Genomic DNA, 26,442 nt, shown 5'->3' with positions numbered 1-26,442 from the left:
CAGAGCATCTGTGAATATGTTTGACTGTGAGATATGTCTTGGCAATGGAATGGGAGCATTAGAAGATCCAGATATGTCCAGGAGAAGAGCATCCTATTACTCTCTCCCTGAGTACATGCCCTTCCTAACTTTCACAGACCCTCTGTGATTCTTGGATTGATTGTGACATAATCACTCTCCTTCAGCTTCCACATTATAAATTTACTGATGTCCCTAAATCTTCTCTGGGCTCTCTATTAAAAGTATTCTCTTGTACTTTATGCCATCAAACAACAGTGATGAATGCTACTCTGTCTGCTTCTGTGTTCTCCTAAGCATGTTCTCTCTGTCCTTAATGGGCTCTGTTTCTCCTTTTCTAGATCCCCATGTTTCCAGGCACCCTACATATGACAAACCTGTGTCTTCCCAGGGTGTGAGCTTTTGCAGGATTCATGTATTTAACATGGAGGCAAATCCACAGACTAAAATGATGATTCTTGTAATGTCAATCTTCCACGACAGAAACCACCTTGACTGTGTACCTATTGACAGGAGCCCCTTGACTTCTCCGGATACAGCTTTCTCCTCCCTGATCTCCACAGCAACACCTATGTTTGGTTGGTGAGTAAGAGAGCCAGGGATCCTGATGACTCCATATTGGAGGTCAGGGATCCTGACATTGCAGAAGGACTTCAGATGCCATGTTGTGTCTGTTCAAGAGTCCAGGGAAGGAGCAGAAACTACAGAGGTGGCTTTGCCCTGCCTGCTGGCTCTTGGCTTCCTGTGGCTTCTGCCTTATCAGTTCTTCTACAATAAGAACTTTGCCCCATCCAATCAAAGGTCCACACCTACACCCCAAAGGTACAAATTCATGCCTGGGCTAGGCCAATCTGTTCTGTTATCATCCTGTGAGAATTGCATCTGCAGCTGCACAGGTTTAGGCCTGAGATTCAACCATGCCTTTGGTTAGACTTTCTGGTTGGCCGTATGTTGTAGCCTGTGGGCTCCTGCTTCTCCTCCAGCATGTGCATGGTGAGACTATCTACATGAGCAGAGGGGACCAGGGTCAGAACTGTCCCAGGTCTGCAAAGTCAGAGGCTGAGCTTGGGGATGGAAGGCACCAGGGAGGGAAAAGGATCTGGTGGAGAATGACAGGTGACAGAATGGGACTGTGTGCTTTCTAATGTCACACCAGGGCACACAGGGGTCAGAGATGTCTGAGGTTAGCACACACTGAGGAGGCAACAGGGACAGGAGAACAAGAATATGTTCCTCCTCTGAGTGTGGTGGCTCGAAATCCTATTGTACTGAACTTGGATAATGGCAACCATTCCTTTATACTGCCAAGTGGCTCTAAGCCTGTTATTTTCTTGACTAGGAAAGAGCCTGGTCACTTTGCAAGAGAGCCATTGGACAAGGCTTTTGTCCCTAGGGAATCCAGAAGCCCTCATTTCCTCATCCTACTGCTGAACTGAGATGACCCAGGTTACCTTCTCCATGTACCATGGTAATGATGAGGTAGAAAGCCCAAGTGTGGTGACAGCTGATAGCATCTCTCCTCTTACAGGCCAGGACTCAGCCAGCCCCATCAGGAACACACACACAGGCCAGGTGAGAGGCAGCCTCGTCCACGTGAAAGACACTAAATCTGATGTCCATGCCTTCCTGGGAATTCCCTTTGCCAAGCCTCCTGTAGGACCACTGCGCTTTGCACCGCCCGAGGACCCTGAGCCATGGAGCGGTGTGAGAGACGGGACCGCACAGCCGGCCATGTAAGTTTTGGGACCGAGGGGACTTTAGACTTCAGCACTGCAGTGCTTCCTCCCCCTCAGCTCTATAGCAGTTTTCTGCCTGTGCTGAGGGGCAACTCCCATGCTTGTCCCTGATGAATGTGCTAAGGATTAGAGTGAAACAGCTGTGCCAGCCTGCTGGGTCAGAGCTTGGCACCTGTAGGGACTTAGCTGTTGGAACTACAGTAAGGAGCAGAGACTGAGCCCATTCTTCACTGTCCACTGTGACCATCCCTTGTCCCTGTTCCATCAACTGTGGAACAAGTATACATGCTTCCAACTGGAGACAATGTGGACCAAGGAGGTACCTTATTAGTACTTGGAAGTGAAATGAAGAATGTCTCACTACCCTATGGAATGGTATTGTCCATTCATTCCTATAGTTGCTATGTGGGCACAGTACCCCAGTACTCAATTATCTTAGTTCCCTTTCTGCTGCTGTGATTAAATGACAACTTAGTGAGGAAAGACTTTATTATGGATCACAATTTCAGTTTATAATCTACCATAGGTGGGACATCACAAAGGCAGAAGTTTAAGAGAGCTGATTGCATCATGTCCGTAATGAGGAACAGATTTTAAAGAACACATGCATGCCTACTAACCTTCACTTACTCTCTCCATTCTTGTATAATCCAGAAGGCCCCTTCCTAAGGAATGGTGTTTCCTACCATGGACAGGTATTCCTATTGCAATGAACATTATTGAGATAACTTGTCACTGGCATGCCAACCAGCCAACAGGACCTAGACAATACCTCAGTAAGACTCTTTTCCCAGGTGATTCTACAGTGTGTCAAGTCAACAATCAAAAGTAACCACCACATCAGGACTTAAATTTTACACACAGGATTGAATGCTGGAACAAAACGCCAATCATTTTCAATGAAGCTGAGGGAAGTCTCCATATACCAGCCCCCAGAATCTTACTATAGATGGACAGTCCTTCCTGACAAATCTGGCCACATTTCCATTTCCACAGGGCTGGTACCATTTACTGTCGTAGGGAATTTAGAGACAAATCATATGTTAGCAGGTCATGGTGGAAAGCAGTAGTTGTAGGTGGCTGAGAGAAAGTTCAGAGTAAGATATAGATTTGATCACCAAGTATCTTGGACTTCCTGCCTTCCATTTTCACTAGGTGTCTGCAGAGTGACATGATAAATTTGGAGGGTATGAAGGAGATGGCGATGACCATGATTCCCATTCCTATGTCTGAAGACTGCCTGTATCTCAACATCTACACACCAGCCCATGCCCAGGAAGGCTCTAATCTGCCTGTGAGTGTCAGGCTGTGGTCAGCTGGGAAACAGATAATTTATTTCTCTGGAATATGGAAAGGGACAAAAGAATTCTGAGCTCCACTGTAGTTTAGGTCCTGCAGGTCTGGGAGGTAAGAGAATCTAGGTATTTGATAAAAGTATGTATTATTCTATCAACTTGGCCGTCCCACTCAGAATGGTGCACAAGGACTGAATATTGACAGCATCTAAATTTCTAGCTGCAAGTTATGTGTTCTGCTAATGGGATCTGATAGCCATTGTGACCAGCAATCAGGAAAGCTCCTCCGGAAGGCACTCTTTTTTTTTTTTTTTTTTGGTTCTAATTAGATGCGTCTGAGAGTAATGATGACTTTAATTTAGATCTAGACTTATTAATTCATACCCAGATTTCCTTTTGGGGAAGTGGGAATGGAAATATGCTTACAGGCCTAAAGCACCCCATCTGTGGCTCACATCCTGAGATCCTGAGGAGATCTGTTTGTAGGTCAAACTGCACAAAGCAAAGCAGTTGATAATGTAGTGGGCAGTCTAGATGAGGTTGGACTGTGTGTGGGCCTCCTGGCATCTGAGTTGCTGTCTCCAGGTGATGGTCTGGATCCACGGTGGTGCACTGGTTGTAGGATCAGCTTCCATGAATGATGGATCTATACTGGCAGCCACTGAGGAAATAGTAATTGTTGCCATCCAGTATCGCTTGGGTATCCTTGGCTTCTTCAGGTAAGCCTGGGACTGGGCTGGGTAACGGGGACCAAACAGGACATGGGCAGCCATGCATGTTTCTTCCTGCTCCTTCACAGCACTGGAGACCAGCATGCCACAGGCAACTGGGGATACCTGGACCAAGTGGCTGCCCTACGCTGGGTGCAGAAAAATATCGCTTTCTTTGGAGGCAACCGTGACAGGGTCACTATATTTGGTGGCTCAGCAGGTGGCACAAGTGTGTCTTCCCATGTTGTGTCCCCCATGTCCAAAGGACTCTTTCATGGAGCCATTATGCAGAGTGGAGTGGCCCTGCTGCCTGACCTCATCTCTGACACGTCTGAGGTGGTCTACAATGTAAGTGCTCTCAAGAACACCAGCTACCTCAGTCTTTGCCTCTGGTGCTCTGGTATTCAGTCAAATGGATTTTATGTATGCTGAGCAAGTTATATGACTGCAAACCTCTATCCAGTGGCTTCTGTCATTAGCAAAACCCTTGTGCATTGCTTCCTAGTTTGTTTCTTATTGTTCTGATGAAGGCTGTTGACACAAGCTCCTTGGAGAGGATCAGTTTTATTTTACCTCACAGTTTATAATCTGTCTTGATGGGAAGTACACTCTCAGGCATGTATCTCGAGACCAGAACTGAATCAGAGGCCAAGGAGCAACATGCTTATTGGATTGTTAACCATGGTGGTCTCAGCTAGATTTATTATACAACCCAGAACCCCTGCCCTTGGTTGTCATTGCCCACAGTGAGATGGGCTCTTCTCCATCAGTCATTTCTCAGGAAAATGCCCAGACCTGCCTATGGTCCTATCTGATAAAGATAATATTCTCAGCTGAAGTTACTCTTTCCAGATGATCCTGGCTTGTGTTCAGTTGATAAAAAGGAAATCTAACAAGAATAAATGATTGAGGAGAAGGGTCAACTGGTAAAAATATTTGCTGTGAAAGCATGAGGTCCCAAATTCAAATCCTTTGAACCCCCGCAAAGTTGGTGGTGGCAATATGTGTCAGAAAACCCAGTGTTCCTATTTAGGTAAAGAATAAAAAAGACAGAAGACTCCCTGGAAAGTCATAGGCCAGCTAAGCTCGTGTAGACAAATTCAAACAAGTGATAGGGTGACATGTAACAGCTGAGATTGTTCTCTGACCTTTACAGACAAAATGTGCTTTCATACCTATTGTCAACCTTGAGTAACACACACACCAAAGCAACATCAAAATTATATGCAGGTAGAATGTAATTTCCTAGCTGCCACCTCTGAGCGACAGAAAATGTGAACAATTACACTCACTATTTTCATACACAACAAACATCAGAAGGTAGTATTTAGGGGTAATGACATCTACTAGAATCAAAAAACCTCTGCTTCCTGCTGGGAGGGATGAGCTAACCATTTTCTGTTCCATTTACAGACAGTAGCCAACCTGTCTGGTTGTGAAGTCAAGGACTCAGCAGCCCTGGTGCACTGCCTGCGAGCAAAGAGTAAAGAAGAGATCCTGGCTATTAACAAGGTTGGGAGAATTGTGTGTCTTGGAGGACCTGATCAACAGGGTGTGGGACTCCCATCAATCACTTACAACTCAATGTGCTAACTCATCTCCATGGTTGGTGTCCTTTCAGTACAGTGTGCAAGAAGAACAAGACAGGCTAATTATGATCTCAAGTTTCTTCTAGAGTGTGCCTAGAACCCAGAGATGAGATAGGATGTAGGAAATTGTGTATTTTCATGGGCATTAGAATATTTATAGGACTGATCTTTAGCACTGACTGTCAATGCGTATAGGTCTTCAAGGTGATCCCTGGTGTGGTGGATGGGAAGTTCCTACCCAAGCCTCCTCAGGAGCTGTTGGCCTCTAAGGATTTTGACCCTGTCCCCAGCATCATTGGTGTCACCACAGATGAATATGGCTGGATAATCCCCAAGGTGAGACCTAGTTCTAAGCCCCTGAGAACATAAACTCAAATGGTGGGAGGTGGGAGCTCAGAGATATTTTGATGTATTTCTAATCCATCCAAAACTTAAGATTTTTCTTCTGCTTCCCAGTTCATGGGCCTTTATCAAATCATAGAGAAAATAACCAAGGAGACCCTACCAGCTATTCTGAAGAGCAGAGCAGCACAGATGGTGAGAGAGACCTCAACTCCTGTCCTCATCTAGAGGGTTCCATATATTTTTCCCAAATGACATGCCCAGAAATCGTGTGTGTGTGTGTGTGTGTGTGTGTGTGTGTGTGTGTGTGTGTGTGTTCCTGTGCAGGATCACCCCAAAGCTTCTGCCTTTCCACCTAGACCCTCTTTTATCTCTGGCATACTCTTTGCTTAGAGGCTGCTGTCTGCCTGTCATCATTCTTCCTGATTCCTATTGGTGTAGATGCTGCCTCCAGGATGCAGTGACCTGATAATGGAAGAGTACATGGGGGACACTGAGGACTCAGAGACCCTGAAAGCACAGTTCAGAGAGATGCTGGCAGACTTCATGTTTGTGATCCCTGCTCTCCGAGTGGCACATTTCCAGCGTGAGTACATCTGGGACAAGAGCAAGGACAGGGGGTGCTCAGAACTGTGGGACCCTGGTGAGCTCTGCAGTGCCCAGGCCAGACTCATCTTGGTCAGGTCTCTGACAGCGGGCAGCTTTCCTTCACTAAATATTTATGTCTAGTGTAAGGGCTGGCATCCTCTCCAGGTCTAGAACAGGAAACATGTTAGTTACACTCAATGTCTTGTCAACCACTCAACGTGGAATGCCAGGGTACCTGTTTAACCAAGGTTTCCCATAACCAATGGCCCAGTCTGAAACTCGCCACTTAACTGTGATTCCAGATATCTGTAGAGCAAGGTTTCTTGTCACCAAAGTTTTGGCAGATCACCTCCATATGAGAGATCATGATGTCATTCACCTCCAGGTTCCCAGGCTCCTGTCTACTTCTATGAGTTCCAGCATGTGCCCAACTTCATCAAGCATGCCAGACCATCCAATGTGAGGGCAGACCATGGTGATGACCTTGTCTTTATCTTTGGCTCCTATTTGTGGGCCATGAATTGTGAGTCTTTCTTGTTTCCTTTTGCTGAATGGACCATGAAATGATTTCCTGAGTGGTTATTGAGCTCTCTGTCCTATTGGGGAACCTGGGAGTCTGGGAGGGGACAAGATAAGTGTTTACCATTTCTGAGCTTTCAAAAAACACCACAAGCTGCTCCCCCCAAATATACTAGAGTTAGCATGTGAACCTTTGCTTGTATAGCTTGTGCTAGACAGAATGAGAACACACTGGTGCAGAAATGAACCTGAGAAACTTCAAGTAGTGCTCTGGATGGGCCCTGGATTCTGACTGGGTCAGAAGAGGCCTAGGGTTTCCCATCAGGCTGAGGTTGCTGTAGTAGAGCATTAATTCAAACCTGCATGAGGCTAGGACTTGAACTCTTGTTCTCCTCTGCTGCAGTGGACCTCACTGAGGAGGAGGAGCTGCTGAAGAGGAGGGTGATGAAGTACTGGGCCAACTTTGCAAGAAATGGGTGAGAAAACACCCCATTCTCAACATCTTTATAGTGGGGTCATAGCTGTGCCCCATTAGTATGCATGCGTCCTTAATTACATGGTAGTCTTCAGTTCAGGGCACACTCAGGAAGATACCTTCTAGCTTTCCCTCACTGTTCATCCCAGAGACAGGGTGGGGGAGTCACACTATTGTGGGACTGTTCTTTAGATTTTGCCTCTGAGGGAGAGACATAAAACTAGTCAGCTTCTCTTGCTTGATATGGAGTAGACACTGGAGGTGACACATGTATCTATATGAGTACACCAGTCCATCTGTCCCCAGAGGCCCTTGGTCTGTTTATCCACTGCCCTGACCAAATAAGGGAATCAGGCTTTGGGTCAGAGACACCTTCACTCTACCCTGCTGCCTGGCATACCCACAGGAACCCCAACAGCGAGGGTCTACCCTACTGGCCAGTGATGGACCAAGATGAGCAGTACCTGCAGCTGAACACACAGCCTGCTGTGGGCCGAACCCTGAAGGCCAGAAGGTTGCAGTTCTGGACCAAGACTCTGCCCCAGAAGATCCAGGAGCTAAAGGGTTCTCAGGACAAGCATGCAGAGCTGTAGCGCCCTGTGTCAGGAAAGGTGTGTGAGGTTGAAAGCACATTGGATAATTCTGAGGTTTCCAAGTACACTTATCTGTATTTATTTGTTCCATCAAGTATATAACCATTTCTAACCTCAGCATTTGCCCTTTTGGACTTGTATGAAAATCAATTTGTTTGTTATTTCTTTTCATTTTGAGCAAATGCTCTTTCGAGTCAATAAAAGCTCTCATAACATGTGGATGTGTGAGCCCCAAAATAGCCCCATCTTCTTTACTAAGACTAGGCTTGTCTTTCTCTTTCTCTTTCTCTTTCTTTTTCTTTCCTTCTTTCTCTCCTTCCTTCCTTCCTTCCTTCCTTCCTTCCTTCCTTCTTTTCATTATCTTCTCTCCATTCTCCATCTTTTCTTAAGTTTTAGACCTCTGCAAATGAAATGGGTGCTTCAGGGAGTGTTGACTGTGGAGGAGTGACCGATTCAAATCCTATATCCTCTCTCAGCAAGTTCATGTTTTCTCATATTTATAATTGCCATTAGAAAATGCCTAAGTCCTTTTGCCTTCAGCATTCTGTTCCTAAAAGATCATTAACTACAAATAGGATTCAAAGTATCTGTGGCCTCAGATGTGTGGGGGCTGAGAAAGGAGTATTACATAATTCTTAGGTAAGATAAGAAGAACCACATTTCTGAAGCAAAACGAAAGTAAGCTCTTGGTTGGTGGCTTAGTCCCTAGGAGCTCTGAGGTGTCTGGTTAGTTGATGCTGTTGTTCGTCCAATCCCCTTTTGCTCCTTCAGTCCTTCCCCTAACTCTTCCATAGTGGTCCCCAGGCTCAGTTCAATGGCTGGCTGTAAGTATCACATCTGTCGTAGTCGTGTGCTGGCAGGGCCTCTTAGAGGACAACCATTCCAGGATCATGCCTGCAAGTACATGTTGGCATCAGCCATAGTGTTGGGGTTTGGTGTCTGCACACTGGGGCAGTCTCTGGATGGCCTTTCCTTCAGCCTCTACTTCATTTTTGCTCCTGCATGTTTTTTTAGGCAAGAACAATTCTGGGTTACAAATTTGGGATGGGTGGGTGGCCCCATCCCTCAACTGGGGGCCATGTCCACCTGCTGGAGGTGGTCTCTTCAGGTTTTATCTCCCCAATCCTGCGCATTTCATCTAAGGTCACCCCCATTGGGTTCCGGAAGCAACTGAGCACACATTTAATCTAGCATTTGGGATGCAGAAGCACGTGTATCTCTGAGTTCTGCGTCAGCCTGGTCTACAGAGAGATTTCTTGGATGGATAGAACTACACAGAGAAACATTGTCTTGATAAAAAATACAAAAAAAAAATCTAAAAATCCAATTTTTCTTAGGGGGTGATTAAAGAAATGGGGCATAGAAAAAGGAAGAGGAGAAACAAAGATGAGGTGGAGAAGAAGGAGGAAGAAGAGGAGGAAAAAGAGGAGGAGAAAGAGGAGGAGGAGGAAACAGCAGCTTACATACAGATTGGGAAAATATCTTCAACAATCTAACATCTAACAGAAGCTCAATATCCAACATATGTAAAGAACTCAAGAGGTCAGACACCAACAACCCAAATAACCCAATATTAAAATAGGTACAATGCTGAATAGAGAATTCTCAACAGAGGAACAATTAAAGCAATGATCAGCATTCTTAGTCATCAGGGAAATGCAAATCAAAATGGCTCTGAGATTCCCCCTTACAACCATCAGAATGGTGAAGATCAAAATCTCAAGGGACAGCACATCCTGGTGAGGATGTGGAGTAAGAGGAACACTACTCCATTGCTGGTGGGAGTGCAAACTTGTACAACCACTCTGAAAACCAACTGGGCCTTTTTTCAGAAAATTGAGATAGTGCTACCTCAAGACCCAGCTATATCACTCTTGGGCATATCCAAAAGTTGTTCCATCATCCCACAAGGACACTTGCTCAACTATGTTCAGTCAACTTTACTTTTAATAGCTGGAAACCAGAATGAACCCAGTTGTCCCTCAACTGTGGTTCATTTACACAATGGAATACTACTCAGCTATTAAAAACAAGGACATCATGAATTTTTGCAGGGAAATGAATGGAACTAGAAAAATCATCGTAAGTAAGGTAATTCAGCCCTAAAAGAACATGTATGATATGTACTCATTTATAAGTGGTATTATCCATAAATAAAGGACAACTATGCTATAATCCACAGAACCAAAGAAGCCAAAATAGCAAGGAGGGCCCAAAGGAAATGCTTGGATCTTTCTCAGAAGAGAGAATAAAACAGATATCAAGGTGGATGGATGGAGGGAACTGGGAGGGAGAGGGAAAAAGAGGGGTGCAGGGCTGAGGGGTGATCAGGTGTAGGGAGAGCAGGGGAGAAAAAAATGGAATTCAGAGGTGGTGGCCATCTCTAGGACATGCCAGAGACCTGGGAGGGGAGGAGGCCCCAGGGAGTGTATAGGGGTGACTCTAGCTGAGACTCCTACCAGTGGGGGATATGGCATCTGAAGTGGCCACTTCCTGTTGCCAGGCAAGACTCCCAGTGGAGGAATAAGGACAGAAACCCATCCACAAAACCTTCCAAAACTTTCCTGCTTTCAAGATGTGTAGGGACAAAGATGGAGCAGAGATGGAGAGAATGTCCAACCAGTGACTTTCTGATGACTAGCCATGGGCAAGAAAGAACCAGGCATTGACATAATTAATGATACTGTGCTATGCTAGCAGTCTAGCATAACTGTCCTCTGAGAGGTTTAACACAGACAATGGAAGCAGATACAGACACCCACAGCCAAACATTAGTTTGAGCTTGGGAAATCTTGAGGAAGAGTTGAAGGTCCCCTCAGTGGACAGAGACTTTACAGGAAGACCAACAGAGTTAACTAACCTGAACCCCTAGGTCCTCCCAGAGACTGAACCACCAACCTAAGAGCATACATGGGCTGGGCCTAGTCTCCCCTGCATGTATGTACCAGATGTGTAGTTTGGCCTTCATGTGGGTCCCCCAACAACTGTATTGGGGGGCTGAACCAATTACCTGCCTCTGGATCCTGTTCCCCTAACTGGGCCACCTTGTCTGGCCTCAGTGGGTGAGGATGCACCAACTCCTGAGTGACTTGATGTGGCAGAGTAGGCTGATACCCAGGGAAGGCCTCCCCCTTCTCAGAGGTGGTAAGAAGGAGGATTGAAGGAGGAGCTGTGTGAAGAGTGGACTGTGAGGAGGGGGGATGTTAGGATTTAAAATGAATGAATGAATAAATAAATTTATAAATAAGTGAAAAAAAGAGGAAAAGGAGAAGAAGACAAAGAAGGAAGAGGAGGAAGAGAGGAAGAGAAGAAAACAGAAGAGGAGCTCTTGAGTATCTTTCTTCCAGCTGCCCCCAGCACTGGAGATCTGGGCAGGGCCTTGAGTGTCTGTCTAGGGGCCCACCCTGGCAGGTGTGGCTGGGGTGGAGGCTTGGGTGTCTTCCTCCAGACACCAGGGTACTGTGGGCACTTGAGTGTCTTTGTCAGAGCTAACCCACCAGCTGGCTGAGTTTTATTTTTAAATCAAGCTGTTATGAGCATTTCAAGCATAAGTTTCTATGACAGTTTCTGTAACATACTTTCACATCCTTGGTTAGAAATGTGAAAGAAGATTTGCTGAATCAGAGCACAGTGTGTCTAACTTTTGAAGAAAATGCCAATCTGTCTTTCAAAATGACTATATCACTTTGCCTTTGTTCCAGCCATTTGTGAGCATGCCAGTGATTCCATGTGTTTGCCAACACTAATTATCTATGTAGTAATGGTGTCCATTTGCAAGTGACCTATGGTCGTTTTCTAATTCTTCCTCCTATATAGCAAGTTTTTGTTTTTTGAGGAGCTATTTTCAACCTTTTAACCCCTTTCTTCTTTAAAGAGGAGTCTTCTTTAAAGTGGCATCTGAAGTGGCCACTTTAAAGAAGAATAGTATTTATTCTTCTTTAAATACTTTCAATTCTTTTTCTGGAAAATACTGTTTTCTTACGTAAAATAGCTGGATTACCATTTCTTCTCCTGTACCTCCTCCAAGTTCCTCCTTACTTCATCTCCATCTGGTTTCAGGCCCTTTCTGTCTCTCACTAGAAGAGAACAGGCTTTTAAGAGATAACATTGAAATATAACAAAAGTAAAACAAAACAAGATAAAACAAAAACTATCATATCAAATTTGGATAGGACAAACCAACAAAAGAATAAAGCCCAAGAGAAGGCAGTAGAATTAGAGACACTCTCATCCACACACTCAGGAATCTAATAAAAACACTTAGGCTTGATATTTACTGGACACCCTGGTGCCGAGCTGGGCTGGCTGCCCCAGTCCCAGGAGTTCTCTGTGCTTTGCTCGTGTCAATTTCAAAGGCCTTGTTTTCTTGGTGTCCTCTGTCCCCTTGAGTCTCACAATATTTCTGCCTCCTCTTCTGCAGGGTTCCTTGGTCACTGAGAGGCTGGATATGAAGAACATATCCAATTTAGGGGTGAGTCTCTCATTGTGTAATGTCTGGTTGTATGTCTCTCTATTTTTTCCAAGTGTAACAGAAGGACGTTTCCCTAATGACAGGTTAGCTAGGCCCGGGTCTATGAGTACAGCAGAATATTGTTAGGAGTCATTTAATCACTCCTTTTTTTCATTAGATCGGGAAGATTTTTTTGTTTTACCCTAAGTACTCGGAATATCTAGTCTCTGGTTCTTGGACACTAACCAGTGTTGAGTATGGGTTCCATCTCATGGAATGGACTTCACATCAAAGCACATACTAGTTGGTCACTTCTACAGCTAGGTAGAATGTACAGCTAGGTACACTATTGCCCTAACATAACTTGAAAGAAGGAAACTACTGTAGACCACAGGATTTTGAAGGTTTCAACTCTTTTGGTACCACACAAGACTACCATTCTGTACCAAAGATGCTAGAATGTTGGAGTGAAGGCACTATGCAGGCACCAGCTCAACCTCTCTGTTCAATGACTTGTTTAGGTGGTGTCTTCAGCTGTGAGACCTTGATGTCAGATTGTGGAGAACAACCTATGTTGTTTGGAATAGCCTGGCTTATTTGGGGATCCACATAAGACATTTTTGGCTAATAATCCAATTACAACTGTATTAGATGTAACTTAATCTTAACACTTGAAGCTTCATTTGCTGACAGAGGATGGACAGCTGATACCCTGTCTCCCCCATTATTTGGCAATTTCATTTAGATCACCATCATATATGTACATCATTCAGAATGTATTTACTATCTTAAGTTTCCATAGTACCCTTAAAATACCCTTTCGTTTTGTCTGTCTCTCCCTGTATTCCCTCCTTCAATACCCCTGCTTACCCTCATCACTTTAACCTCTGATTCCTTTCTGCTTCCATCCTCAATTATCTATTACATTGCCCTTTCCTAATGAAATCACTCTGTTCCACTTTTCTTCATCCGTTCATCTGTTGAGGGACATCTGGGTTGGTTCCAATTCCATTCTATTATGAATAGAGCAGCAATGAATAAGGTTGAGCCAAGTAAGTGTCTCTGGCAGAGTGAATCATCTTTGCGTATATGCCCTGGAATTTGGTGTAGATAGATTCCCATCTTCCCTAGGAACCACCACACTGATTTAATAAGGCCTGTACAGGGTTTCACTCCCACCAGCAATGGAGGAGTGCGTCTCTTATCCTCACCACATGAGCTGTCACTTGTTTTGTTAATCTTAGCCATTGCCACAGGTGCAAGGTGAGATCTCAAAGTACTTCTGATTTACATTTCCCTGATAGGTAAGGATGTTGAAGATTGCTTAAGTGTTTCTCAGCCATTTGAATTTCCTCTCTTGTAGTTTAGATCTGTATCCCATTTTTAATTGGGTTATTTGCTTCTTTGATATCTAGTTTCTTGAGCTCTATGTATTTTGGATACTAAATGTCTGCCAGATATGTAATTGGCAAACGTTTTATCCCATTCTGTTGACTGTCTCTTTGAATAACAGTGTTCTCTGCTGTGTGAAGCTTCTCAGTTTCATGGGGTTTCATTTAATTGTTGATCTTAGTACTTGTGATAATGGTGCTCTGTTCAACAACTCCTTTTCTTTGCCAACCAATTAGTTCAAAGGTATTCCCCACTTTCTTTTCTATCAGATTAAGTGTATCAGTTTTTGTTGTTGTTGTTGTTGTTGTTTTTGTGGTTGTTGTTGTTGTTGTTGTTGTTGATGATGATGATGATGATGGCTTTGATCCACTTGGAGCTGATTTTTGTGCACAGTGATTAATATGGATCAAATTGGATTTGTCTACATACAGTCATTTACTTGACCAGCTCTATTTGTTGAAGATGTCTTTTTCCCCATTGTGTACTTTTGGCCTTTTTAATAAAAATTATGTGTCCATAGGTATGTGGACTTATGTCTGGCTCTTCAATTCAATTCCATTATCTCCACCTGGGGATCCATCCCATATGCTGCCACCAAACCCAGACACTATTGCTGATGTCAAGTAGTGCTTGCTCACAGGAGCCTGATGTGCCTGTCCCCTGAGAGGCTCTGCCAGAGCCTGACCAATGCAAATGCTTGCAGCCAACCATCAAACTGAGGATGAGGACCCCAATGGAAGAGTTAGGGGAAGAACTGAAGGAACTGAAGAGGCTTGCAACCCCATAGGAAGAACAACAATATCAACCAACCAGACTGCCTCCCCTCCAAGGTCTCCCAAGGACTAAACCACCAAACAAAGAGTACACATGGAGGAACCCCATCGATCCAGCTGCATATGTAGCAGAGGATGGCCTTATCTGGCATCAGTGGGAGGGGAGGCCCTTGTTTCTGTAAAAGCTAGATGCCCCAGTGTAGTGGAATTCTGGGGCAGTGAGGTGGGAGTGGATAGGTGGGTGAGTACCCTCATAGAAGCAGGGGGGAGGGCAGATAAGATAGGGGGTTTGCAGAGGGGAAACCGGGAAAGAGGATAACATTTGAAATGTAAGTAAATAAAATAACCATTAAAAATAGGTTTGATATGTCTGATTTGGTGCCAATAGCATGCTGTACTTCTCTTCTTCTCTTTCTCCTTCTCTTTCTCCTCCTCCTCCTCGCTCTTCATTTTCCTCTTCCTCCTCCTCCTCCTCCTCCTCCTCCTCCTCCTCCTCCTCCTCCTCCTCCTCCTCCTCCTCCTCCTCCTCTTCTTCTTCTTCTTCTTCTTCTTCTTCTTCTTCTTCTTCTTCTTCTTCTTCTTCTTCTTCTTCTTCTTCTTCTTCTTCTTCTTTGTAGCAGCAGCAGCAGCAGCAGCAGCAGCAGTAATAGTTGTAGCAGTAGTAGTAATAGTAGTTTTGCAGTACAGCTTGAAAGCTGGAATGCTCTTCTAGGCATTCTTTATGAGTTACTTTACCTAATTTGGAATTTGTGTGTATGTTTGTGTGTGTGTGTGTGTGTGTGTGTGTGTGTGTGTTTCTATAGGAAGGTGGAAATTGTTCTTTCTATTTCTGAGAAGAGTTGCACTAGTATTTTTGTGGGGGTTGCGTTGAATCTATAGATTCCTTTCCATAGAATTTTTTGCTATATTAATCTTAGTAATTCATGTCCTTGGGAGATATTTGCATCTTTTGATATGTTCTTTAATTTCTTTCTTCAATGACTTGAAGTTTTTATTTTGAGTTACATCAGATATTGTATATTATTTTCAGTATTTCTCTGCTTTCTTTATCAGTCACTTGCCTTTGCATATAAGAGGGTGACTGATTTTTGTGAGCTAATTTTGTATCAGCTACTAAGCTGAAAATGTCTATCAGCTGTAGAAGTTTTGTGGTGGAATTTTTTATTTAACTTTGATAATTGGTATCTGTCAGGAAAATCAACCTTTTAGTTTAGATTTTCCAATTTTGTGAAGTATAGGATTTTGAAATAAGATCTAATGATACTTTGAATTTCTTCAGATCTCTTGTCATGTTTCCATTTTCATTTCTGATTTTCTTCATTTGAGTACTGTCTCTCTGCCTTTTAGTTAGTTTGGCTAAGAGTTGGTCTATCATGTTGATTTTTTTTCTCAAACAGCTCTTGGTTTTGTTGTTTCTTTTTATTGTTTCTTTGTTTCTAATTGATTGATTTCAGTCTTGACTTTACATTCCTGACATAAACTCCTATGGTGTGGGTTTTTTCCCTAGATTTTTCAGGTGTACTTTTAAATCATTAGTATGAGCACTCTCGATTTCTTTATAAGGTCGTTTAGTGTTACAAACTTTCCTCTAAGCACTGCTTTTATTGTGTTCCATAAGTTTGGGTATGTTGTGTCCTCATTTTCATTGCATTCTAAAAAGTCTTTAATTTCTTTCCTCATTTCTTCTTTGACCCGGTGATCATTGAGTAGAGAGTTGTTAAATGTCCTTGAGTATGTAGACTTTCTGTTGTTTCTGCTGTCGTTGAAGTCCAGTTTTAATCCACGGTGATCTGACAAAATTTAAGGTTTTTTTTTTTTTTTTTAATCTTTCTTGTATCTGTTGCAGTTTGCTTTTTGACTAATTATATGGTCAATTTTGGAGAAGGTTCAGTGAGGTGTTGAGAAGAAGGTATATTCTTTTGTGTTTGGGTGAAATGTTCTATACATATCTTTTAGGTCCATCTGAATCACAATCTCTGTTAGTCTCATTTTTTCTCTATTTAGTTTTTATCTCCAATGCCTGTCCATCAGTGAAAGTGGGGTATTGAATTCTATCATTGTTATTAATATATGGGATTCAATGTGTAATTAAAGCTGTAGTAATGTTTCTTTTATGAATATTTGTGCCCTTGCATTTGGGGTATTGATGTTCAGATCTGAGAAGTCCTCTTGTTGATTTTTTCCTTTGATGAGCATAGAGTCCTTCTCCATCTCTTTTGATTAATTTTGATTGAATGTCTATTTTAGTATATATTAGAATGTCTAATACAGCTTGTTTCTTGGGTCTGTTTCCTTAGAAAACAAATTTCCAGCCCTTTTCTCTGAGGTAATGTCTGTTTGTTGCTGAGACAAGAACATATGTGTGTTTCTTGTATACAGCAGAATGATGGATCCTGTTTACACATCCATTCTAATAGCATGTGTCTTTATATTAGGGAATTGAGTCCATTGATGTTGAAAGGTATCAATGACCAATGATTGTTAATTCCTGTTATTTTGATGTTATTGATGGTGATTGTGTGTTTATCCTTTTTAATTTTTATAGTATGAAATTGTTTATTTCTTGTGTCTTCTTGAGGGTAGTTAGCCTCATTGGGTTGGATTTTTCCTTCTAGTATCTTCTGTAGTACTGGAATAGTTGAAAAATTGTTTAAATTTGTTTTTGTCATGGAATATCTTGGTTTCCCCATCTATAGTGATTGAAAGTTTTGCTGGGTATAGTACTCTAGGCTGCCATCTGTGGACTCTAAGGTCTGCAAGACATCCGCCAGACCCTTTCAGCTCTTAGACCTCCTCTGTTGAGAAGTTGGGTGTAATTCTGATATCTTCCTTTATATGTTACTTGGCCTTGTCTCCTTTCAGTTATTAATATTCCTTTTTGTTATGTACATTTAGTATTTTGATTATTATGTGGAAGTAATAATTTCTTTTCTGCTCTAGTCTGCTTGGTGTTCTGTAAGCTTCTCATTCATTTAAAAGCATCTCTTTCTTTGGGTTAGGGAAATTTTCTTCTACTCTTTGTTGAAGATGTTTTCTGGGCCTTTGAGCTGGGAATCTTAAGTTTGATCTTTTCATAGTATCCCCAATTTCCTGAATGTTTTGTGTCATAAATTTTTAGATTTTTCATTCTTTATGACAGATGTATCAATTTATTCCATCATCTTTTTATGCCAATGATTCTCTCTTCCATCTCTTGTATTATGGTGGTGATATTTGTGTCTTCAGTTCCTGCTCTCTTTCCTAGGTTTTCCATCTTCCAGGATTGTCTCAATTTGTTTATTTTTTTATACTTCTATATCCATTTTTTATTCTTGGACAGATTTATTTGTATTCTTCACCTATTTTATAACATTTCATGTATTTTATATTTATTTATTTCCTCTTTAAAGGCCTCTATCTGTTTGAGTGTACTTTCCTGTATTTCTTTAAGATATTTTTTTCATCTTCTCTTTAAAGGACTGTATCAGATTTATAAGATTGGATTTAAGATCATCTTCTTGTGCTTTAGTTTTGTTAGGATATTCAGGGCATGATGTAGCAGGATCGGTGGGCTCGGCTGTTCCTGACTCTTGTTGATTGTGTTATTGTGTTGTCATTTTGCCTTGAATTCCTGATCTTTCCAAGACTTAACAAGAAAGGTTTTTCATTCACAGCTTGAAGACCAACCATAGGACATCATGAAGCAAGGACTCTTGCATTACTCACTTAGGATACCAGAGGGCAGACAAAGATAAACTTCCACAAGGGCCTAGTTGCTAGTCAGCCTTTGAGCACAGGGAGCTGATCACCTGATGCTCCTGCTGGGGCCTGGTTGCAAGCTTGGTTCAATAGAACAGGACTCTTCACTAAAAGTGTTAACAGGCACTTTTTAGATTTCAGTAATTGTCTTATTTTTTTGTAGATCTTTATTGTCAAAACATAAGTATGCACTCCAATTCACCCATTTACCTTCATTAGCTTAGTAAATTGGAATAAAAATGATACATTTAACCACACCCACTCAAATACAGAAAATATTTGTTATTGTCTGGCTAAAAAATGTTTCTCTGTGCTCCTTTTCATTAAGCATTTACTTGAGCCCTTTTACCAGGCAACCAACTAACTACTTTCTGGAGCTAAAGTTTAGAAATGGAATCAGAAACACCAGAGTTTTGACTCCTCTATCACAGAAAAGAATCACATGTGGAAGGGTCTGTCCCTGAGCACAATGCCACTGAGATTCAAATGTCATTGTCCTTTGAATGTGAGTGAACATACCACTCTGTTAGCCACTGGCATGGTGGTACACATCTGAGCGACTTTTTGTTTGGGCTATTTCAAACAAGACTTGGAGCTGGGAGTCTTCGTGCACACCTTTAATCCCAACACTGAGGAGGCAGAGGCAGGTGGATCTGTGAGTTTGGGTCAGCCTGACCTTCATGGTGAGTTCCCAGGAAGCTATGTTAGAGAGATCCTGGCTCAAAAGAAAACATAAGCAAACACGACCCATAACTGTGATCAGCTTCACTCATTTCTTCAGGCTCATGTCCAGAGACTAGAACTGTTGAGTCATAGGGCACACATGTTCACCATTCAGAGAAAATGCCAGTTTGGCCTCCCCAAGCACCACGTATCATTTTGGTTCCCCTTTAGCCATTGTGTGGCTGGATCAGTTGCTCCATGTCTTTGCCAATGCTTTTGGTTATGGGTCTTAAATCTGATTATATTGAATGGGAGTGTAGTGGTATGTCATATCTGATGCTTCCCTGAGCTGTACACACACACACACACACACACACACACACACACACACACATATTCACACACTCATACACACAACACACATATACACTCTCCCCAACACTTACACACACAAAACATAGTATACTCACACATACATATATACACATTCCCAACTCTCATACACACACAACATACACACTCACACACATATAATCACATACACATATATCAACATATACATACAGTATCACACACACTTATGTAATATACATACACACATACACTCACATACACACAGCACATACATTTTCACACACAACACATATTTACATACACACAACACACAAATACACTTACACACAACATATACTCATATACATACACTTATACACACAACACACACACACACACACATACACTCACACACACACTCATACACACGCACCCATACATACACTCACAATTTCCTCGTATACAGAAAAATACCAGTGGGATTCTCTATTCTGCATTTTCTGTGGTCTTTGCCATCATCAATCAGAGCCTCTGAAGAGCAATGCAATATGTATTGGAGTGCATGGGGACCCTCCTATAGCTGGTGCAGCAGCCCAGGGTTAGGATAATTACCATGGAGTCCAATTAACTAAAGATGTTGGCTCTGTGACTCTGAGCTTGGATCCGCTGAGGGCCTCTGTACTGGCTGGTTTTGTGTGTCAGCTTAACAAAAGCTGGAGTTACAGAGAAAGGAGTCTCCCTTGAGATGCAGCTGTAATGCCTTTCCTCAATTAGTGGTTGATGGGGGAGGGCTCATTGTGAATGGTGCCATCCCTGGGCTGGTAGTCCCGGATTCTATAAGAAAGCAGGCTGAGCAAGCCAGGGGAAGCAATCCAGTAAGCAGCACCCTCCATGACCTCTGTATCAGCCTCTGCCTCCAACTTCCTGCTCTGTGTGAGCTCCTCTCCTGACTTCCTTTGGTGATGAACAGCAATGTGGAAGCATAAGCTGAACAAATCCTTTCCTCCATGTGAGAGGACACGTGAGCATGTCGTGGTAGGCCTTACATTCTGTAGTCAAGATCCACTTGTCAGACTCCATAGAGAAAAACACACCAAAAAATTGGTGGTATGCTGTAGCTTCTTGCTGCTTCTGAGTACACTTTGCTGATGGGCAGAGTGATGTTGGCTGGGACAGACACACATGCTGAGGCAAGACATGTGATGAGGCAAGGCCCACGGAGGACACGTGATATTTGGAGGGAGTATAAACAGGACTCAACAGACTGGGAGAGGAGTGTGAGGCTTGGCTGGGATGTTTTCAAATTTTATGCAGCTTCCAAAGTCTAGCATCTGAAAGTGGTTGCTCTCGAACCAAGACTGTCTTAGTGAGGGTTTCTATTCCTGCACAAACATCATGACCAAGAAGAAAGTTGGGGAGGAAAGGGTTTATTCAGCTTACACTTCTGCATTGCTGTTCATCACAAAAGGAAGTCAGGACTGGAACTCAAGCAGGTTAGGAAGCAGGAGCTGATGCAGAGGCCATGGAGGGATGTTCCTTACTGGCTTGCTTCCCCTGGCTTATTCAGCCTGCTCTCTTATAGAACCAAAGAATACCAGCCCAGAAATGGTACCACCCACAAGGGGCCCTCCCTCCTTGATCACTAATTGAGAAAATGCCCCACAGCTGGATCTCATGGAGGCACTTCCCCAAGTGAAGCTCCTTTCTCTGTGATAACTCCAGCCTGTGTCAAGTTGACACACAAAACCAGCCAGTACAAATATCAAGCAATGATTGACATGAAGAATAATACTGAAAGAAGTAGTCTCACAGTTATGTGTACTTGTTGAAGGGTCTCTATGTCAGCAGAAATGGGGGACCTCACAGATGCATGTGTCCAGCAGGAGATCAATACTACACTGAGGCCCCAGTACAAGAATCAGCATTAACCCTCTTGCACTCAAAGGAAGAGTTCTCTGTCAGCTACTGAACTGAGGCTAAAGGATAGTTCCATCTCTCCCTGGTATTTAGAATGTGTAATATAAGAATCGTCCCATCCATAAGGTATGCTATAAATTTAGTGTCTCCCCTTACACTCTCTTGCTTCTAGGCTCTGTCTAGGCAGATGTTTTATCTCTTCCTAGCTCTCTCCCTGCAATAGCTGGCCATGGAGCTGAAAGTTTCCCTCCCCCAGCTTTTCCAAGCTCAACGACATGGAAGTAGCTTCTTTATGTGATCTGGACAGCCTGGTGTGTTCTGTTGTCCTGTGGACAATCCTAGGCTGCTGTATAACATGACTTGAGGGAAGGTTCCAAGTACTCTGTCATCCACTGCACCGGCATTCAAAGGCCCTTCACTGAGGATGGTGGAGACCTTAGTATATATGTAGGATGGAAAAGACTCAAATTCTGTGTGTATCACGGAGTGGGTGAATCTGAAATCTTTCATTTGCAAGCAAGAAGGGAGAGAGGGAGTAAAGATTATAGAATCATCTTCAAGGAAATGCCACTAATACAGGAGCACAGAATCAGTGTTGGAAAATACATGGAGCCACTGGTGTGCTCACACATGATGGCTGGAGGAGATGCATAATGGTGTAGTCACTTTGAAAGGCAGGTTGACATTCTCTTCAAAAGTTAAATGCATACTTGTGCTGGGATTCAACAAATCTATTATTATTGATGTTGCCTACTTGAATCATCAAGTGTCTGTTCATACATTTTCCTTTCTTCCCTTTTGCCTCTAAGACATCTGTTATCAGATCAACTCAAGCCTTCATTCTACAATGCGGATATTAAGAGTAGTGGCCAGAGTCTGGTGCACCTGGCACAGCCATGAGAGGTGAGGTACATGCACATAGTCCCCTGACTTTCATCGTCTCTGGTCTTGCTCTGCCAACTGGAGGAGACCTTAGGGACCCCAAGAGTGTCTTGTTCCTTGTGGAGGCCTGTGAGACCCCAAAAACAGCCATCTTAGAACCCTGCCCCACCAATCCTTCCCAGTCTGGTCCTCCTGGGGCATAATCAACTGAGCTGAGTTTGCTCACAGGTGGTCATCTGACCTCTATTGTCTGGTACCGGGTTTGACCTTCTATCCTGAGGAGACTTGGGGGATGCCAAGAGTTTCCTGCTTTCCCATGAAGGTGTGTGTGGGCCGCACGAACAACCAGCTTGACACTGTCCCCACCAAGTCCTTGCCAGTCAGCCCACTTGAGGTACAATCTGCAGAGCTGGACCTCCTGGCCTCCATTGCCTGGATATTTCCACTTCACCCAAATATACACATGCTTATTACTTAAGGGTCAAGAAGGAATTTAGAAAGAAATTACAGACTTTTTAAAATAATTGAATGAAAATGAATATGCAACATATCTAATCTTAAGGGATATATTGAAGGCAAAATCAAAGTCCTAAGAGCCTACATAAAAATTTTGGAGAGATCTCACAATAGTAACTTAGCAGCATACCTGAAATGCTCTAGAACAAAAAGAAGAGATTACATTCAAAACAAATAGATTGCAGAAGAAATCAAACCCAGGGATAGCATCAATAGTACAGAAACAAACAAAATACCAAAAGAAAAATCAATAAAACATGTTTATTTAAAAAATATCAGGAAGTTCGACAGTTATTCAAAAAATTAAAAGGTGGAGAGAGAAGACTCAAATTAACACAACTATAAATGAAAATAGAGACATAAAAACAGACAGTGAGGAAATTTAGAGCATTAGAAGGACATACTTTAAAAACCTGTACTCCACCAAATTGGAAAAGCTAAAAGAAAAAGATAATTTTCCCAGTACATACCACTTACCAAAATTAATTCAACTAAGATAAGCAATTAAAACAGACCTATAACCTCTTGTGAAGTAGAAGCAGTCATTAAAACACTCCTAACCAAATGAAGTCCAAGGCCAGATAGTTTTAGTGCAGAATTCTACAAGAATTTCAAATAAGAGTTAGTGCCACTAATCCTCAAAGTATTCCACAAAATAGAACCAGAAAGAACCTTCTCATTTCTGGATCTGGGTTGGATATTTCACCCAGGATGATTTATTCTAGTTCCATCTAGTTGCCTGATAATTTCCGGATGTCATATTTTTTAACAAGTGAGTAATACTCCATTGTGCAAATGTACCGAATCTGTTGACATCTGGGTTGATTGCAGTTTCATTCAATTATGAATAGAGCAGCAATAAACATGGTTGAACGAGTGTCTCTTTGGCAGAGTGAATCATCTTTGGGTATATGCCCTGGATCTTGATGTAGATCGATTCCCATCTTCCCTAGGAACCACCACACTGATTTAATGAGGCCTGTACAGGGTTTCACTCCCACCAGCAATGGAGGAGTGTGCCTCTTACAACACATCCTAACAAGCATGAGCTGTCACTTGTTTTGTTAATCTTAGCCATTGCCACCGGTGCAAGGTGAGATCTCAAAGTACTTCTGATTTGCATTTCCCTGATAGCTAAGGATGTTGAAGGTTGCTTAAGTGTTTCTCAGTCATTTGAATTTCCTCTATTGTGAACTCTCTGTTTAGATCTGTATCCCATTTTTAATTGGGTTATTTGCTTCTTTGATAGCTAGTTTCTTGAACTCTTTATATATTTTGGATACGATGATCTGCCAGATGTGTAACTGGTAAACTTTTTATCCCATTCTCTTGGCTGTCTCTTTGTCTGTATAACAGTGTCCTCTGCCATGTGAAGCTTCTCAGTTTCATGAGGTTTCACTTATTAATTGTTGATCTTAGTGCCTGTACTAATGGTTTTCTATTTAAAAAAAATTCCTTTCCTTTGCCAATGAGTTCAAGGCTATTCCCCACTTTCTTTTCTAATTCAGTGTATATATCTATTGTTGTTGTTGTTGTTATTGTTGTTGTTGTTGTTGATGATGATGATGATGACTTTGATCCACTTGGAGTTGATTTTTGTGCAGGATGATAAATATGGATTGAATTGGATTTGTCTACATATAGCCATTCACTTGACCAGCTCCATTTGTTGAAGATATTTTTTCCCCAGTGTGTACTTTTGGCCTTTTTAATAAAAATCATGTATCCATAGGTGTGTGGAGTTACGTCTGGATATCCAATTGAATTCCGTTGATCAACATGTCTATTTTTGGTGCCAATAGAATGCTGTAAATTATTATTATTATTACTATTATTATTATTACTTTTGTAGTACAACTTGAAAACTGGAATGCTGATACTTCAAAGAGTTCTTTTATTATTTCATATTGCTTTATCTAATTTGGTGTGTGTGTGTGTGTGTGTGTGTGTGTTTCCATATGAAGGTGGAAATTGTTCTTTTTAGTTCTGAGAAGAATTGCACTGGAATTTTTGTGGGGGTTGCAGTGAATCTATAGGTTCCTTTCCATAAGATTTTTTTGCTATGTTAATCATAGCAATTTATGAGCATGGGACATCTTTGCATCTTCTGATATGTTCTTCAATTTCTTTATCAATGGCTTGAAGTCAAGGTATTTTGTATTATTTTCAGCTATTGTGAAAGATATTTCCCTGATTTCTTTATCAGTCATGTGTCTTTGTATACAGGAGGGTGACTGATTTTTGTGAGCTACTTTTGTATCCAGCTACTGTGCTGAAAGTGTTTATCATCTGTAGAAGTTTCCTGGTGGAATTTTTTCAGGTCACTTACCCATCCTCTCCCGTCATCTGAAAATACAGGTGCTTTGACTTCGTTCTTTCCAATCTATATGCCCTCTATCTCCTTCAGTTGTCTGGAGTTAAAAAATATGAAATCCTGAAAATTTCAGGCAACTAGATGGAGCTAGAATAAATCATCCTGGGTAAAGTATCCAACCCAAATCCAGAAATCAAGTATTGTATGTATTTGCTTATATGTAGAAATTAGCTGTATGGTCAATGACAAACAAACTATGACCCATAGAGTGACAGAGGGTAGGAATAGAACAAGAGACTAGAGGGAACAGAGTGATCTCGTTAGGAAAGGGCAATGTAATAGATAATTGTAGAGGGAAGCAGAGAAGGAATTGGAGGTTAAAGTGATGACGGTAAGCAGGGGTGTTGAAGGAAGGAATACAGGGACAGACAGACAAAACTAAAGAGTATTTTAAGGTTACTATGGAAACCTAATATAGTAAATACTTTCTAAAATATGTACGTATATGATGGTGATCTAAACGAAATTGCCAAATAATGAGGGAGACAGAGTATCAGATGGCCATCTTCTGTCAGCAAATGAAGCATCGGGTGTCAAGATTAAGTTACATCTAAATCAGTTGTAATTGGGTTGTTGCCTAAAATATCCATGGGAATCCCCAACAAGCCGGGCTGTTCCTAACACTATAGGTTACTTGTCACAAACTGACAGCAAGGTCTTCTGCTGAAGACAACACCTAATTAAGTCATTGAACACAGAAATGTCCAGCTGGTGCCTGCCTAGTTTCTTCGCAGCATCATTCTAGTATCTGTTACAGAAAAGTACTCTTGTGTGGTACCAAAAGAGCCACAAACACCAAACTAGCCACAAACCCTGTGATCGACATCGGTTTCCTTCTTGGAAGTACTGTTAGGGAAATGGTGGCACTTAGCTGTAGAAGTGACCAACAAATATCTGACCAACCAAGGTCTATTCCCTGAGATGGAACCCATACTTAATGCTGGCTGGTGCCCAGAGACCAGAGACTAGATATCCTAAGGACCTATAGTAAACAAAATATTCATGGTAGAAAGAAAGAAAGAAAGAAAGAAAGAAAGAAAGAAAGAAAGAAAGAAAGAAAGAAAGAAAGAAAGAGTGATTAACTGACTCCTAATGATATTCTGCTTTACTCATAGACCCAGGCCTAGCTCAGCTATCATCAGGCAAACAGTTTTTCTGTAAATGGAAAAAAATAGACCCACAGTCAGACACTACACAGATAGTGAGAGACCTTGGAACATTCAGCTCTAAATGGGATGTGTTCCTCATATCTCCCCTCAGCAACCATGGAACCCTGCAGAAGAGGAGGCAAAAAGACTGTGAGACCTGAGGGGACAGAGGACACCAAGAAAACAAGGCCCTCTAAATTAACATGAACAAGCACACAGAACTCCAGGGACTGGGACACTAGGCCCAGCTCTGCACCAGGGTGTCCAGTAAATATTAGTGTGGTTTTTTTGTCATTTTTTTAAATTCCTGCATGTGTGGATGAGAGTGTCTCTAATTCTACTGCCTTCTCTTGGGTTTTTCTCTTTCGTTGGTTTGTCCTGTCCAGCTTGA

The 26,442-nt window shown here is 42.2% G+C and overlaps 1 protein-coding gene across 3 annotated transcripts; it reads left to right on the top strand.

Moving 5' to 3' along the window:
• The first annotated feature begins 935 nt into the window (after nucleotides 1–935).
• LOC127671913 (pyrethroid hydrolase Ces2a-like) lies at nucleotides 936–7,986 on the top strand. 3 transcript variants are annotated; one of them, XM_052167018.1, is made up of 12 exons: nucleotides 936–1,011; nucleotides 1,547–1,751; nucleotides 2,910–3,048; nucleotides 3,635–3,768; nucleotides 3,849–4,107; nucleotides 5,173–5,271; nucleotides 5,544–5,684; nucleotides 5,805–5,885; nucleotides 6,132–6,276; nucleotides 6,664–6,801; nucleotides 7,201–7,273; nucleotides 7,679–7,986. In XM_052167018.1, exons 1-12 carry the CDS (start codon nucleotides 936–938, stop codon nucleotides 7,863–7,865), a joined length of 1,677 nt encoding a protein of 558 aa, XP_052022978.1. In that variant the 3' UTR covers nucleotides 7,866–7,986. The 3 variants fall into 3 exon arrangements, with proteins under 3 accessions (XP_052022978.1, XP_052022979.1, XP_052022980.1); XM_052167019.1 differs by having other exon boundaries at nucleotides 3,849–4,111; nucleotides 5,177–5,271; XM_052167020.1 differs by lacking the exon at nucleotides 5,173–5,271.
• Nucleotides 7,987–26,442: the final 18,456 nt, after the last annotated feature.

This window comes from Apodemus sylvaticus, chromosome 21 (assembly GCF_947179515.1).
Source record: "Apodemus sylvaticus chromosome 21, mApoSyl1.1, whole genome shotgun sequence".
Classification (NCBI taxonomy): domain Eukaryota; kingdom Metazoa; phylum Chordata; class Mammalia; order Rodentia; family Muridae; genus Apodemus; species Apodemus sylvaticus.
The sequence above is the reverse complement of the archived record's forward strand: the minus strand, read 5'-3'. Positions and strand labels throughout refer to the sequence as shown.